This window comes from Furipterus horrens, unplaced genomic scaffold, assembly GCF_987537825.1.
Source record: "Furipterus horrens unplaced genomic scaffold, mFurHor1.1.pri manual_scaffold_4, whole genome shotgun sequence".
Classification (NCBI taxonomy): domain Eukaryota; kingdom Metazoa; phylum Chordata; class Mammalia; order Chiroptera; family Furipteridae; genus Furipterus; species Furipterus horrens.
Genome location: NW_028327174.1, coordinates 36,665,121 through 36,680,682, shown reverse-complemented (window position 1 = coordinate 36,680,682; position 15,562 = coordinate 36,665,121). Strand labels below are relative to the sequence as shown.

At 38.7% G+C, this 15,562-nt stretch overlaps 1 protein-coding gene across 1 annotated transcript; it reads right to left on the bottom strand.

The window, feature by feature from the left end:
• Positions 1 to 2,748: 2,748 nt before the first annotated feature.
• On the bottom strand, positions 2,749 to 9,493 carry MED21 (mediator complex subunit 21). The gene is made up of 4 exons (XM_090275496.1): positions 9,410 to 9,493; positions 5,521 to 5,635; positions 4,920 to 5,020; positions 2,749 to 4,376 (listed from the first exon to the last, which is right to left on the bottom strand). Exons 1-4 carry the CDS (start codon positions 9,449 to 9,451, stop codon positions 4,200 to 4,202), a joined length of 435 nt encoding a protein of 144 aa, XP_090131622.1. The 5' UTR covers positions 9,452 to 9,493; the 3' UTR covers positions 2,749 to 4,199.
• Between the last annotated feature and the right edge of the window lie 6,069 nt (positions 9,494 to 15,562).

Below are 15,562 nucleotides of genomic sequence, written 5' to 3'. Positions count from 1 at the left end.
ATTTTGTGTAAAACTGGAATTTTTTTCTGTTTAGTAAAACGACTAAAACTGTTCAGGCTTGCTGTTTTATTTCAGGGAAAGTTTTGACTATTGATTGAATTTCTTTAAAGGTCAAAGGATCAGGATTTATTTTCTTATCTGCTATTTCAAGGACTATATTTTACCAAAATTTTCAAATATTGGCAAGAAGTTAAATATTCCTTAAATATTTTAAACTCAATGTATATATTTTTAATTCTTCATATTATTTATTTATGCCAACTATCTTTTATCCTTGATCAGGCTTGTCTAAGTTGTCAATTTTATTTTGAATCCCCAACTTTAGGCTTTCCTAATTCTCTCATGATATGGTTTTCTTCTGTTAGCTTTATTATTTCCTTCCTTCTTTCCTTCAGTTGAAAGTTTAGCTAATCTTTCAGCCTCGTTTTCTCTAAAATAAGCAAGTAATAGTGGCATTTTCTTCTAAATGCTATCTTAGCAGAATGCTCTAAGTTTCTATAGTTTGTTTTCATTAAGTTATGAATTATATCATCTCCATTATGATTTCCCTTTGGTCCCTGAGTTGTCTCTAGTGTTGTTTTAAATATTCACCTTCATCAATTTTATCCTAAATGTACGCACAAGATGTTCTGAATGTGATTTCTCATTATTTCAAGGTAAGTTCCTTTGCTCCCTTTGCCCCAGCCTTAGCTCTGAGACTATGTGGAGTCATGGGATTCTTTCCTATACAAGTAAGGAAAGTGTCAAATGAAAACAAATCCAGATATAGATACAAAAAGACTTTTGAAAAACTATTGCAGGAGGAAGAGGACTATTACAATAGGGGCAGAAAACTATAGCAATAGGACGAACGCTCTGATCATAAGATTTGCAAGCATCTCAAAAATGAGGTGGAAAGGGACTTTTTTTTTTAAATAGGAAGAAGTAAACAAGGCTAGAAAAACCTGGGTGTAAAGGAGATGAGTGGGTGACATGATGGGAAATGTCTTTTTTGTATGTGTGGGTCAATTTTTGGAAGGTGTCATTGAGAAGGAACCATTCCCCATTCCAGTCATGGGCCTATGGGGGAGAAGCCTAAAGTTTGATCAAGTTAGAAGACATTGTGTCCAAATGGGTCTGTGGGGACAAACAGTTAAATTATTTATGAGACAAAGAGTGGGACTTTGGATGGTCTGGGTCTGTAAATAAAGGGGTGGTAATGCACAGATCTTATTTTAGTCATATAGGGAAAGGTAGTTCTTTACCATCAGCCATTTTCTGGGACACAGGAGGCTGGAGGGGTTTCTTAACTGTAACTGTTTTCCCGGAACACAGTGTTCAATTGCCAGGGGCCAGGAACCCCATAGGCGATGGACAGGGAGATGGGTTGGGGACTGTTTTACATGTCACACTGTAACAGAACCCACCCGCTGTTCAGTTATTGGGGGCCCAATTGCCCGTCTCCAGAAGCGTAACTCTCAATACCAGAGTTTAGTGAAAAGAAAAAGAATTATTTAATGGTTATATAGATCTAAATTATTTGCGGATTTTTGTTGTCAAGTCTTATTTTCTTTAAAATACCCACAAACACATAGTTCTGCCTCCCCCTACCAAATCAGGCTAGTTTTAGAAAAGTGGGAGATACAGTTTTAGCTTTACCAGGAGCTCCCAATCATTCGATCCTGATTGGGGAGGTTTTGCCTGTGTTGTGGTGCCCTCCAGTTTTTAATGCAGAACCGCGTGGAGTTCCCAACCTCCTTGTAAATCGCATGGAGTTCTCCCTTTCCTTTCAAAGCCGCGTGGTGTTCTCTCTTTTCTCTCAAAGCCGCATGGTGTTCCCCATAAAACGTCTGCTGCTTGTTTTTAAATCCCTGACTGCGTCCTGTGATGCAGTGGGCATGGTAACCAGTTTTGACCATTCATCACAGAACCTTACAAAGGCGGTGCGCTCTTTCTGTACCATTCGATGGTCCAAAACCCCTCCCATCTTCTTGGGGCCTTGGAAGAACCAAATCCATTTGCATAATAAAGACACTAGCCACTAGCCACAGGCATGTGAAGGCATCCTGAAAGCTGTTTCCTTTCCCCACTCCCAACCTGCAGGCTCTGGGGATTTTTGGAGACCCCCATTCTGTAACAACACTACCACCTATTTAGCGTGTCCTGAGTGGGAATACCCTCCCTGGCATTTGTGAGGGGGAGATTATAAGTGTACAGGATGTCTATCCCACTGATATATGCAAGGTAGAAGCCATGCCCACAGTGCATCAGATTGGTCTCAAGGGCTCTAGCCATAATACTGTATTTATCTCCTTCCCTCCCAAGTTACTTTGCCCAGACCTGGAGGTGAATTCAGGTGCCCCTTCTCCACACTGGACCAAGTATGACAGTCACTAGCATATCTATATCCAATAAAGCCATTAAGGTTTGCATCCCTGGTTTCCCTGAGGTCTCCAAAATTTGAACAGGGCATAGGGTCTGAGGTCCTTCGGGAAGAGAGGAGATGGCTCCACCTCTAAGGATTTTTCTCCTTAAAATCTTTGCAGGACATCTGGTTCTGTCCGAAAGGTTCAGAGACATCTGGGCCACGTCAAAGGTCTTTGCTCATGGATGTTTTGAATAGGACCAAATATCAAGGTCCTTTTGGTGTGGACCAAAATGTCTTTGTGGGTGTTTTGGACAGGACCAAATGTCTGCTAATTCTTAAAACAATTTAGATCTGGGTAAACAGGAAGGGAGAGATAGATCAAGGCATCAAAGACAAGAACATTCTATTTTCAATCCTCCCCAAACTGTTTATTAGGCACAAGATCATCATTGCCTATACATCTATTTCAGCTCTGAGAGTCTCCTGATTCAATAGACATGTCCATAAAATGATATCTAAGAGAACCTGTTGTATATAACCTTTATAAATTTTGTTATACGATCTTTATGAATACTTCAGAATGCATAGTCTTTTTTTCTACAATACCTTAAACTGAGGGGCAGTGAAAGAGAAGATAATTTCAAATATAAAAAATTTCTTTCAGGTAGAAGCAGTATTTTAACAGTAGTCAAGCCACTATCTTAAGGTTATAATTTTTCCTACCTGTTTCTTGGGACTAATTGTTCTTGCTCTTTCTTAAATTCCAGGTAACGGATTATAGGAAATATAGCTCAGGACACTCTGAAAATGTAGCCTTCAGAGACAGAACCAGTTTTAATGTTGAACACATGTTAACTTCAGCTTTCTAGTGGAAATAAGAAGTAGATTCAAGGACCTCCAAGAGCAGGATGAGTAATCATACTTGATAATGCTGACAAAAATGTTAGCAATAACAAACTAAGGTGCAATAAAGAAAGTCATATTGAAGTAACTCATGTAAAGTATGTTCTGTTTAGATTACAAGGCAGCAATAAAAGTTGAGAAGTTAAGATCAGAAGACAGAACCTTCAGATAAAAAGAATGAGAAGAAACAGATGACTCAGGAAACATACCTCACTACAGAAATTAAGGAACAATGAAAAGAAGCAGGTGAAAACTTATGGGAAAAAAAGTAGGTCTGAATGAAGAAAAATTCTCACAATAGCATGGAATTTCCATAGACAGAGAAGAGGATTTCTTAGTAGAAACAAGTATGGAGATGAACTAAAATGGGTATAAATTTCTGGAAAAGAGGAACGTTTCCACAAAGGTGACATAACCTCTTGTCCAACCACACTAATTCTCTTTGTTTCTTAGAAGAAACAGAGTTTCTGAAACTTTCTTTGCTCAAGCTCCAAATTTCTACAATGTGACCTCCAAAGAGGCAGGACACCAACCTAAAAATGTACTATATATCTCTGCACTCACCACCTCTCCTCCGGCTTGAGAGATGTTTTTATTTGTAAAACGACTGTAGAAATATGACAAAAATAAAGAAGTTATGTCACAATAGAACTTTATAGTACATTTGTTTAATTACATTATAACCATTAATGCAACAGCTGCCTCAGTTTCATTCAGATAATAGAAAATGATGGTATAATGATTTAAAGCTGGTTCAATCACAATTTTACAAGTCAATTTATCAAGAGTGAAAATAGAAGACTACTAAAAATAGCTAAAAAGAGAACATGTGTCATAGTGCTTAACATTTCTGTTAACTGTGGATAATAAGGCTTACATCTAAATCTGATGCAGAATTCCTACTGGCACTGAAATGGGTCTTTTCTCAGCCACATGGTACATGTGGACGCTATGAGTCTGGAAGGGACTGGCTATGGGTGCCACTTCTTGTTTTCAGCTGTGATTGCGCAATATCAGCAAGTGCACTCTGTATCTTTTCCAGGAGCAGGTCCCCTCGATAAACAACATCTTCCAGACATGTAGCAGCCTCGTGGTTTTCTTCTTCTAGCTTATACAAGCTAGCAGCCTTTGTAAGACACAAATTTAAAAATCTTCTGAGAAATAAAAAACTTGGAGATTAATAAGAGCTGAGAACAAACTGTGAAAGTATCTACTTTAAATCTGGATGATTATGCAAGCATTGTGATAGACCCTTCAGTGGCAAATATTCTAAAATCAGGGAACTATTAAAAGCTTTCCTGGTATGAATCATTTAAAACAATGAAATTTCAATTAGAGATCTCAAGATGTCTACACGTCACTTCCTTCCACACTGCTTTTGGACACTATTATTCTACTCCACATCCAGAATGCCACCCTCCTCTCATTCTTTGCTAGCTAAACAACCGAACTAAGAAAAACACCAAGTGTCCTTATAACTCAAAATTGGACAGCTATATATACATATTCAGTGCAGTCTTTAACAGACCACACTAATTCACAATGAATGAAACTCCCATTTTAAAATTTAATCTTAAGCTTTAAATATTGTAACAAGTGGTATTAAATCTATCTCCTTTAATTCAAAATTCCCTATTAGCAAAGTACTCAAAGAAAAAGAGATTTTTACCTGTAAAGCAGCTGTAGATTCTTCACTTGGCAAGGAATCTATCAAAACATCAATGTCTTTTGCTGTCCGTGCAATCAGTGCTGCAAAAAGCTGGGCGTATTCTAGAGAAAGAAACTACTAATTTAGGATATTAGAGTTCAAGTTTTCAGAAAAAGAAATGAAACATTAAGTTTATGAACCCAGAAAAATTTATGTAACTTTTTCTATACTAGACTTCTAATGATTAAAGTATAATTCTGACACACCAATCCTATTAGATGTTTGAGAATTAACCTTTAATAGTAACTCAAATTGGGAATTAACCATAACATATATCACTTATTAGGACAATATAGTGGTCACCTGAATAAAGAAATCTGGAAATGAGATGCCTTCCTTATTAATGTCCAAGAAGTGAAGTTCATACAAAATTTCCTCTAAAGGGGGAACAATCTATTATTTCACATAAACAGAAGTATGACATATTATGTAAGAATATTCTCAAACAACAATAACATTTTTAGAAAGCCGAAAATAAGTTGAATTTCTCATTAAATCTAATTTTAAAAGATTACAAGTAATACGAGAGTCAAACTAAGAGAAGCCAAGAAAATCGGTTTACCTTCTGTAGGATTAGCTGGCTGATCTTTGTTAATTGTGGTCTGAATATTACTAAAAGAGGCAGGAGGCCCACACTGCTGCAGCACGCCAATGGCATTACAAAACTGATCTGCAAGCTTGAAGCCAAAGAAAACATGTCAGTTAGAAAGAGTTTATCAAATTTAAGGATTTTATTGGTAACGGCAACAGTAAGTTCCTATAATAATGATTTTTGAGCAAGGAAATAAAACAGAAAAAAGTAATTCTTGTATAAAACTAGCCAGTTATTAACAGTGATGAAAAGTTTAAGTCATGCAAAGAAATTAGGTTTGGTAGCAATCTACTTGAAACAACTGAAAAGAAACACAAAATAGGGACTTTTGAGGGGTAGTGGTGGGAAAAAGCAAATTTGACTGTCAAATATCTAAGTATGGCTCCAGGATAAATAACAAAGTATGGGTCCCTTTTTGGAGACCAGGGTAGTTATAAAGCTAAAGAAATAGTGGGTAAAGATAACACCATAAGTATTTAGAAATGTGTTTCTTCATGACTCGAATTTGCAAACTCTTGGTGCTCTAAAAGTATTCCTTACGCACTTTTGAAGATTTAGAATACTAACTCTTTATCAGCCCCAAACTTATACTCCTAGCCTCCCCATGAACTTCTATCAATAGTCCTGACCTCTCAAATCTCAACTGCTTATTTCCAATCAGTGAATAAGCATTTCCACTAAATTTCTCTGCCATTATTTGTATGGTAGAACTCAAAAGTCAACTGATTCCTTTGTTTAACATCTAATTTGTATTAAGATTCTACAGACTTCTGGCCAAGATGGAGGCCTAGACTGACATGCTCCGTCTCCCTCCATAACTAAGAAGGACTACAACTACTGCAAAACCAGAAATAACCAGAAGTTCCAGAAACTAAAGCTACATGGAAGCCCAACGTATGAAGTTATGAACAAGTGGTGCTCATACGGACAGGTAGGAGAGGCAAAGCTGGGGCAGAGAGATCAAGCTGTGGAGGTGGCAGCTGCAGCTATGAGTGGCGGGACTGCAATAAGCACAGACACCCGTATTTAAGGGGAGGCGAGAAGCACCTGGGGAGCACCCTTGGCTGCAGCCCAGACCGTGAGCTTGTAATTCCAACGCCGGGGAAGGCAGACCCCCATTGCCTCGGACTGTGAGTCTCACAGGGCGTGGGGATGGAGGAGGAGGCTCCCGGTCTCCACAGAGAGTGAATGGCAGGAATCCATCTTGGACCCCCACCCCAACACAAAATGCCAGTGTTGTGAGAAGGGTCACCCAGTAGTGATGGTAGTGATGAATGCACGAATACACGGGGCTCTGCCCCTTATAGCGTAGGAAGTGTGACAGCCCCGCCCAGGAAGCAGAGGTAAACACAAAACGGTCAGGATGGCAGGGATAATGATAGAGATACCAATCACGCAGCTGACCAGAAAGCAAATACACGAATTAACAGACGAACAGGTAGATAATCTTTCTGAGGCTCAATTCAGAGCTATAGTTATAAGGCAGCTTACAGAAATAACAGCAGGACTTATTCAAGACAGGGAAGGAATGAAGGCTAGTCCTGCTGAAATGAACAAAAACACTTATGAAACAAGAGGTGAGGGAAGGAAAACCAGGGATCAAATCAACAAATCGGAACATAGGGAAGAAACAAACAACCAGTGCAGAAAGAGGAAACGAGAAGTGAGAAAAATGAGGAGAGTCTCAGAAACTTATTGGACAGCTGTAAGAGGGCCAACATCTGAATCATAGGGTTGCCAGAAGGTGAAGAACAACTCAAAATTGAAAAATTATGTGAAAAAATAATGAAGCTTTCAATAATCAAAATCAACCTTACTTACTCATTTTCTACCGCTACTTACTACTGACTGGTGATAAATTAATTCCTGAATACACTACTTTTGCTCACATTTTGCAAATGTAATGGAGCAGTAGTAAGTGCTCGGAAGCTGGACAAATGTGGGTTCTAATTCTGATTCTAGTGACTTGAGCAGGTTTTTTATTCTTAAATTAGGCACATTTTCACAGTACAACAAAAAATATTCAATACAGTGGTTATCTGCTTTGTTCTTCAAAAGCTCTCAAGATCTAGTTATTCAACAAATATTTATCAAAAATCAACTTTATGACATGCACTGTATATGTATATATAAAACATTACAGAGATATAATGAACTAGGTAGTCTGCCCTTAAATAGTTCTTAGAGGGTAAAACAAATGGTATGTTGGTGAGATTATGAATTAATGTTTAAAAATAATATGCTTCATACTTTTGATAAACATATATATCATACAAAGCCCATAAAATATAAATATTTTAATAATTTTACAAATAATTACAATTCAGATAAATGCTAAGATGATTTCCTCTATTTTAGTTCTTGTCACTCTATATTCCAATACACTTCAGCACTTATAGCTGAAAACACCTGATTAATTAGAACTCCCTCACCACATACTGCCTTTGTATTATTTAAATGTCTCCTGAGTACTAAATGACATTTTCCAATCAGACTGTAAACTCCTTAAGGAGCATCTCCCTGTAAACATAAGAGTGATTATATACACAACGGGCACTCATACTAGTAAACCTAGAGGTTTATCCCCTAAATCTAAAAATCAGCATGCCTACCTAAAGTTAAGGCCCTATTCACTTTGTTTTTATCTCCTTCCAGCTACAAGACAGGTATGAATATGCAACTTTCCCCTAAAATGATAATCTATCCAGCAGAATCATTACAATTGGATTCTGTAAAGCCTCAAAGGAGTATCCTCCTGAGGGAGATTGCGGGCAGCTCAGGAAAGTCACAAGGTATAATTTATCCTGGTGCGTTCATCAACATTTAGGAGCTGGCCCTCTCAGCCTTAAAAGGTCTTATTTCATACACACATGGGAGCAGATTCGTTTCTCAGACACAGATTCACACTCCAAAATGTACAAAAATTGATGCAATAACAAGAATATCAACTTACTAGTATCTAGTGTGAAAACACTGTCAAGAAACCAGGTACTAAGACTTTCCAGTTAACCTACTTTCTCTATATACGCATCTTACCTGGGACATCAAATTATATATAGAATGACGTTGAGAAATACAACTGCCACTAAAAAATTATTTAACTTTTAATGGTAATAAGTATATGGATCCTATGGTTTGTGTATACTTTCCCCTTAGGCATAACAGGAAAAATAATCAGAAGGGTCAAAGTAAAGGAGGTGGGGGGCTACTTATAAGACTTTAATAGGAAGCAAGCTTTGGGGGAGATAGCAGAGAAGACTTAAATAGAAATATACGAGGATTAGAAAATTCACTACCATTAAGATGTCAGTTTCTCCCAAACTGATGTATGCTGGGGAGTGGCCAGGAGACGGAACGACACCCACGGTCTACAGGTACCAGCTAAGATGAAACAAAACTTCTCACCCCACCATCACTCCCGCCCCAACAGGAAATTTCTGGCAAAGGATCCTCTCCGCTAACATTTAATGACAAAGACCCAATCATCAAAAGCACAGGTTCCCCTTCGCGCGTTACAACTCGTAAGAGGGAAAAGAAGCTGCTGCTGCTTCTCCCCTCCTCCTAAACGAGAAGAGGTAGTCTAAGCATCACTGACGAAATAAAACTGTTCCCAGAGAACAGGACAGGTCGTGAAGCCTAAGAGGCCAAGCAAATGGACCCGCTCCTTTCTAGCACGACCCCGCCGCCGGCCTCAAACTACCCAAGTCTCCGCGACGCCTCCGCAGCCCCGACCGCTTTTTGCCGAAGCCCTATTTCTGGCCGCTCCCCACTTCCAGGTTTCGTCTGTCGAGCTCCTTTCCCTCCCTCGCTTTACCTCAGGAAAGAGAAAGACAGAAACTAATCAAGTGAAATTGCTCACCGAGTTCACCGCGTCCTGGAGCTGCGTAAGCCGATCCGCCATGTTCCTCCCATAAGCGAAAGGTCTCTAAAGCTGCTGCTAGTATATGATTGGGTAGCGCTAGGATGCGTTTTGACCAATCACAGGGCTGCGTTCTTAGAAGGGGTGGAGTCAAGCACAACTGGATGTTCACAAAGAGGGGCAGGATTTTCCTGAGGGATATTTTATCGAGACTAGCCGCACCTGGGAAAGTTCGTCTTCGGAGCACTTGTAAATAAGTTGGGGACTGTCTCGGGTCCACTTGCTTTTGTAGCTAATATACTAGGCTATTTTTCCAGGCTTCTAGGTATTAAACACTTGGATGGGGGCACTCAAATGTTGGAAAATTTTAGTTTCAGGTAACAGTTAATAAGGTTAGTAATCAATATATGCAAAAAGCTATTGTTTCAGGAACTGGAGGTATGACCCACCTTGACTGCAGGAAACCGTAAGGAGTTCCACCTTTGTGCCTGAGGAGGACTGCAGGCAATCTAGATGGTATCTGAGCCATTGTACTCCACAGTGAGATGACCACCGCCCAGAACACAAAGATCACTGCCCAGGGCACAGATGAAAAGAATGCAGCAGCTTTTATCCTATTAACTTTTTCCTGAATTTCAAACCCCTTACCTACATTTTTCTTTTTAGAAAAAGGGTTCGTTTATAATGGACTTTAAGACAGTCTGTCTGAATAAAGCTCCCATGAAGATTCAATCCCTGTTTCTGTTTATTGGTTCTTTTCCAGTTTCAAGATAAACTGTGCAATTTAGACTTAGAGTTGGGATCTATTGAGTTTAAGTGTGAAGAGTGATACTATAAACTTCGTATTAAGGAAAGTTAGCCTGGGGATAGTGGGAAAGAAAACTGCCTGGAATCAATGACAGGCTTGTGGACTTTAAACAGACTCAGGTACTTTCTCTCACAGTCTGATTATCCCTGATTACTCTCCTGGGATAGGAGGAAGGTCAGTGAATTTAGCTTGCTGGATTTAACCCAACCCTAACCGAGAAGCTCCTTTTCTGCTTCACCCCACTCCCATTCCCAAATAATATACAAGCCTGATTAATGAGAGATAACTAATTGGTTTTACCTGTAATTTGGGGTAATCTGTGATCTCCCACCCCCAGCTGGAAGTGTATCTTATTTATTGAATGCCTGTCATGTACCAGGAAGTATGTTGGTTGCTAGGTTTGCAAAAACAAATAAGCCAGAGATGCACTAGGAAGGTTTTACAGTTACCCAGAATGAGCTGGGTCTAGACTAGATGTTGACCCTGATTAGACAACATAGGCTATTTTTGAAAGAAAATTAACATGGATTGGTGACTGGTTGGATACAGAGGGATGAATGAGAAAATCCACTAAATACTAAGTTTTGTAACCTTATTAAAGTGAACTGGGATCTCTTGGAGTAGAAGAGCCACTTCAAGTCACAGCTTTGTTCTGTCATTCATTATCTTCTGTACAAGTTTTCAGTAACTCCACAGAGACCTCAGGTTGATGTTCAGCCATCCCTAACTGATTATCAAGGTTCACTGTCATCTTGGCTAAAATACTAAAAACAAGCATTTCCTTTTACTGTTTGCTTATTTACTTAAGACTCCTTGCGATTCCCTAAACTTGTTCTGCTGTTTCACACTTCTATGCACACTATATAAGATACATATAATTCTCTCTTCCTTTTATGAAATGCCCACACTTCCATCCATTCCTCCATCTTGTTCCTTCGTGGATCAGTCACTCAGCTTTAAAACTTTACTTTAAATATCTCCTTCTTTAAACTCTAGTTAATTGCTCTCAATCTTTCTCACAATTGTTCCTTATACATCTATTATTACACTTATCATACCGAAGTGTAATTTTTCATACCTTACTTGAATTCACTCAGCACCATGAGATACTTGGGAGCAGGTAACATATTTTAATTGTTTCCATATTTCCAATTCCTCGCACCAAGCTTTTAGCTTGGCACATAGAAACCTCTGAATGCGTGTTTTGGACTGAATGAATTTCCTAGCATAATGATTTACATGTAATAGTTATTGTTAGGTCCAGCGAGAATGAGAGGAGAAATGACAGAACAGGCCATGAGTCTAAAAGATTTATTTGGCCAGCTGCACAAGTGGACTGAGACTCAGGGGTGTCAGCAGCCAACAAAGAAAGATGGGTTTTTATAGAGGTAAGCGGGGGTGGGGGTGCGTGGGTGGGGGACTGAAGGGACTCTGTTGATGGCTTTGGGGGAGCTGAGAACAGAGAGGCTTACTGAAACAGAAAAGTTACTAAGTTCTTGCAGGCAGGCTATGATATCTTTGAAGTACACAGGCCTTGACGGCAGGCTAAGATATCTCTGAAAGACATGGGCCTTCACTGGTGTCAGCAGTTACTGTGGGGACAGCAGATTTATTGGGGGTTAGGCAGTCCCTGGCACCAGTAGTTACTGTGGAGGCTTGCTAAAACCAGACCTGGATTCCCAGGACTCAGGTCTTATGCCTAAGAGTTAATAAATAAACATTTATTGAATTTAATAAAAACAGTCAAAGTAATGTATATTGCTGTCCACAAGAAGAGCAGGAGTTTAAAAATACAGAGCGAAGGTGACATTAAAGAGGAATCAGCTAAATGGGCACGTTTCACACAGTTCTTTTCTTGCTTTCTCTTGAATCCCTGCTCTCATCTGCATCCAAGATGCTTTGATTTTTCCTTCCTTCCTTCCTTCCTTCCTTCCTTCCTTCCTTCCTTCCTTCCTTCCTTCCTTCCTTCCTTCCTTCCTCCTCTCCTTCCTTCCTTCCTTCCCTCCCTCCCTCCCTGAATCTTAAGCAGACTTTAAGGCTCTAGTTATCTATATCTTAGATTGGGGAATCTTGTCAGTTTTTATTTCCTTTCAACTCATAGGAATAACGAACTCATCTGCAAAGGTGCTGAGCCCATTTGCTCCAGTCTCCACTGGAACTCTTACATAAGCCCAGGACCTCAGCCAATCACCCTCCCAAGCTGTCACAGTATTTCAGAACCAAGATAATGAGACCCTCTTATTATTACTGACATATCTGTCATCAGCTGTCCACTGCAGGCCTGGGGAACTGCAATGCAAAGGTCTGGAGGGGAGAGAATGAGGTTAGTTCAGGGAATTGAAATTAATTCAGTGTAGCCAACATAGAAGAGTTTGAATTTAGTAGCAGCAAGAACCTGGACAGGTAGACAGGAACTATATCATGAAAGCATTATGTATCATACTCAGGAAAGTGGACTGTTATCCTGAATGCTTTTATAAGAAAACCTTTAAAACTATACATAAGAAAACCTTTAAAACTATACATATCTTCTCAAAAATTCTATTATTCAAAAGCAATGTTCAAAGTAAATTTTTTAGTGAGCAAATGTGCAAAGAAAATCATTCTTAATCCAGTCAGCTTTATGATTTTAAACAATTTGATACTTTTTTCAAGCTTTCTTTTTATGAATATAAATATGAATGCATATTTAAAAGAAAACAAAATTAGGCTTATACTATAAGTATTTATTGCTTTGTAATTTTTTTGCCTTTTCATAAACACTTCACAATCAATCAGTTCCCTTTTAAACATGATTTTTGAAGGCCTACACAGTATTTTATTATATGCATGTATCACAGGTTATTTAATTTATTACTGTTGGGTATTTATGTGGTTTTAGTTTTTTTCCTACGGTAAATGACATCTTGATGAATAGTTTTATATACTCTAATTTTATACAACTATCTAATTTTTGTATATATTACATACCTAAATCTAAAAGTGGGCTTACACCAAAGCTATGGTGTAGATTATGCTATAAGAAGTTGTTTCAAGTTACACTCCTGGCTAGTCCTATCTTAGAATGTCTACTTCTCAGCTCTTTCATCCACAATGAACATTCTTATTCTTTTAGAATATTTACAACTTAGTTTCTTAATTTGATTTTTTGTTAGTGAGTTTGAACTTTTTCATGTTTTTTTTTTTTTTTTTTGAAATGCCAAGAAGATTTTGTGTATCATTACTTTTAAACTACAGGTAGAATGTGGACACATTCATACTGAGTTTAAGGTATGGTCTTATTTAGTTTGATTGTTTGTCCTCTTCTTACTGGTCCATGAACAATCTCTAAACACCAGGGGAGGCCATGGGCAGAGAGCAGGAATCTTTCCCATCCTTTGTCTTGGTACCCCAGTTCCCTGCATTCCCTCCTTTAATTGGGTTAATGATAAGTTAAAAGGAAAATTTTCTCTGAGATAATTGAATTTTTTCATGTTTTTATCAGTCACTTATATTTCCTTTTTCTTCGTGTATGAAATTCCCTAGTTGTGTCCTTTGCTAATTTTTATTTTTTGTCATCAGCTTGACTTTTAATATTTAGAGTTTTTAACTTTCACAAAATTTATTTATTTATTTAGTCCTCACCTGAGGACTTTATTTTATTGCTTTCAAAGAGAGGGGAAGGGAGAGAGAGAAAATCATGGCTTGGAGAGAGAAGCATGGATTGGTTGCCTCCTGTATTCACCTGGAACAGGGATCAAACCCACAACCTAGGTATGTTCCTTTCCTGGGAATCCAACCTACAACCTATCCGTTACAGGACACGCTCCAACCAACTGAACCACACTGGCCAGGACAAAATTTAACATTTTAAATAGCCAGACCTACCAATCTTTTCTTTAACGGTTTCCTTCTTTGCTTTTTTGTTTACAAAGTTCCTCCCCTGAACCCTTCTAATCACTTCTGGTTTGGCACTGCCAGATTCCAGTTGATTTTTGTTCTAACAAATTCTTAAAATAAAAAGTAAAAATACAAAAACATTCTGAAGTCAATTAAAAAAAAATCTTGTAGCCGTTATTGTTTTATTTATTACTTTGGGACTGCATTTTGGCATTGTGAGAATTTTAATCCTCTCCAATATCAGAACACACTTCATTGAATAACCCATTACTGATTCAAATGCTACCCTGATCATAATTGCTCCTGTTATCTCCCTGGTATTTCATCTACTGACAGCAACAGGAATGAGGGGCATGTGGGCGAGTGAATTAACATCATAGGAAAAGTCAGTGCTGCCAAAGCTGTGAGCATTTGGATCAGACCATGGGAGAACAGGAAGAGTTGTGCTTGTTAACATATGCTATTGCTATAGATTTTTAGCTTAGTAATGGAATAACTGAATGATGTACGTAATTTTCAAGATAGTTCCTCACTAAAATATAGAAATGAAAAATTTAAAGAGCAAGAAGAGAAAAGCAGAGCAATCTTCCCCATATAACTTTCAGTTTCTAAGCCTAATTCCACAACCAGCTCATGGAGCCACCTGTCACATGGACTACTGTCCTTTAAACAGCAGCGCACAGGTATGAGATCTAAGAGAGGAAGTTCAGATTCAAGTCTTGAGTCTTCGAGGATATTTTGCTTAGAGAAAACAAAATTAAAAGGAAAAAACGGTGCTCGCTACAAGCGCAGTAACCATACAGAAACAGCAATACCCCCCGCATTTTCATGCTACCAGCGGCCTGAGCCCCTAGGGCAGTGGTTTTCAACCTTCCTAATGCTGCGACCCTTTAATATAGTTCCTCATGTTGTGGTGACCCCCAATCATGAAATTATTTTTATTGCTACTTCATAACTGTAATTTTGCTACTGTTATGAATCATAATGTAAATATCTGATATACAGGATGTATTTTCATTGTTACCAATTGAACATAAGTAAAGCATAGTGATTAATCACAAAAACAATATGTAATTATATATGTGTGTTCCGATGGTCTTAGGCGACCCATGTGAAAGGGTCGTTCAACCCCCAAAGGGGTCGCGACCCACAGGTCGAGAACTGCTGCCCTAAGGCAATTGCTACATGGAAAGCATTTCTTTCTATGTTTTGAGCAGCAGATTCCTCCTTTGTATTTTCCTTCTGTAACCAACCGTTAAACTCGGGAACAGGAGCCAGAAAAGTTAGGCCGCAACAGAGTTATTTTTACTTTAACGGTTGTTTTCGTAAATGGGAAAGATAAAAGAATGGAGAAGTAAAGTTTACACATTACTTCCTACGTATTCTCTGTTCTTAGCGCGGCGACCCCAGAACGCCGCCTGCTGAGGGCCCCACGAGGGGGCGCGCGCCGCCTGGAAACGCCCCTC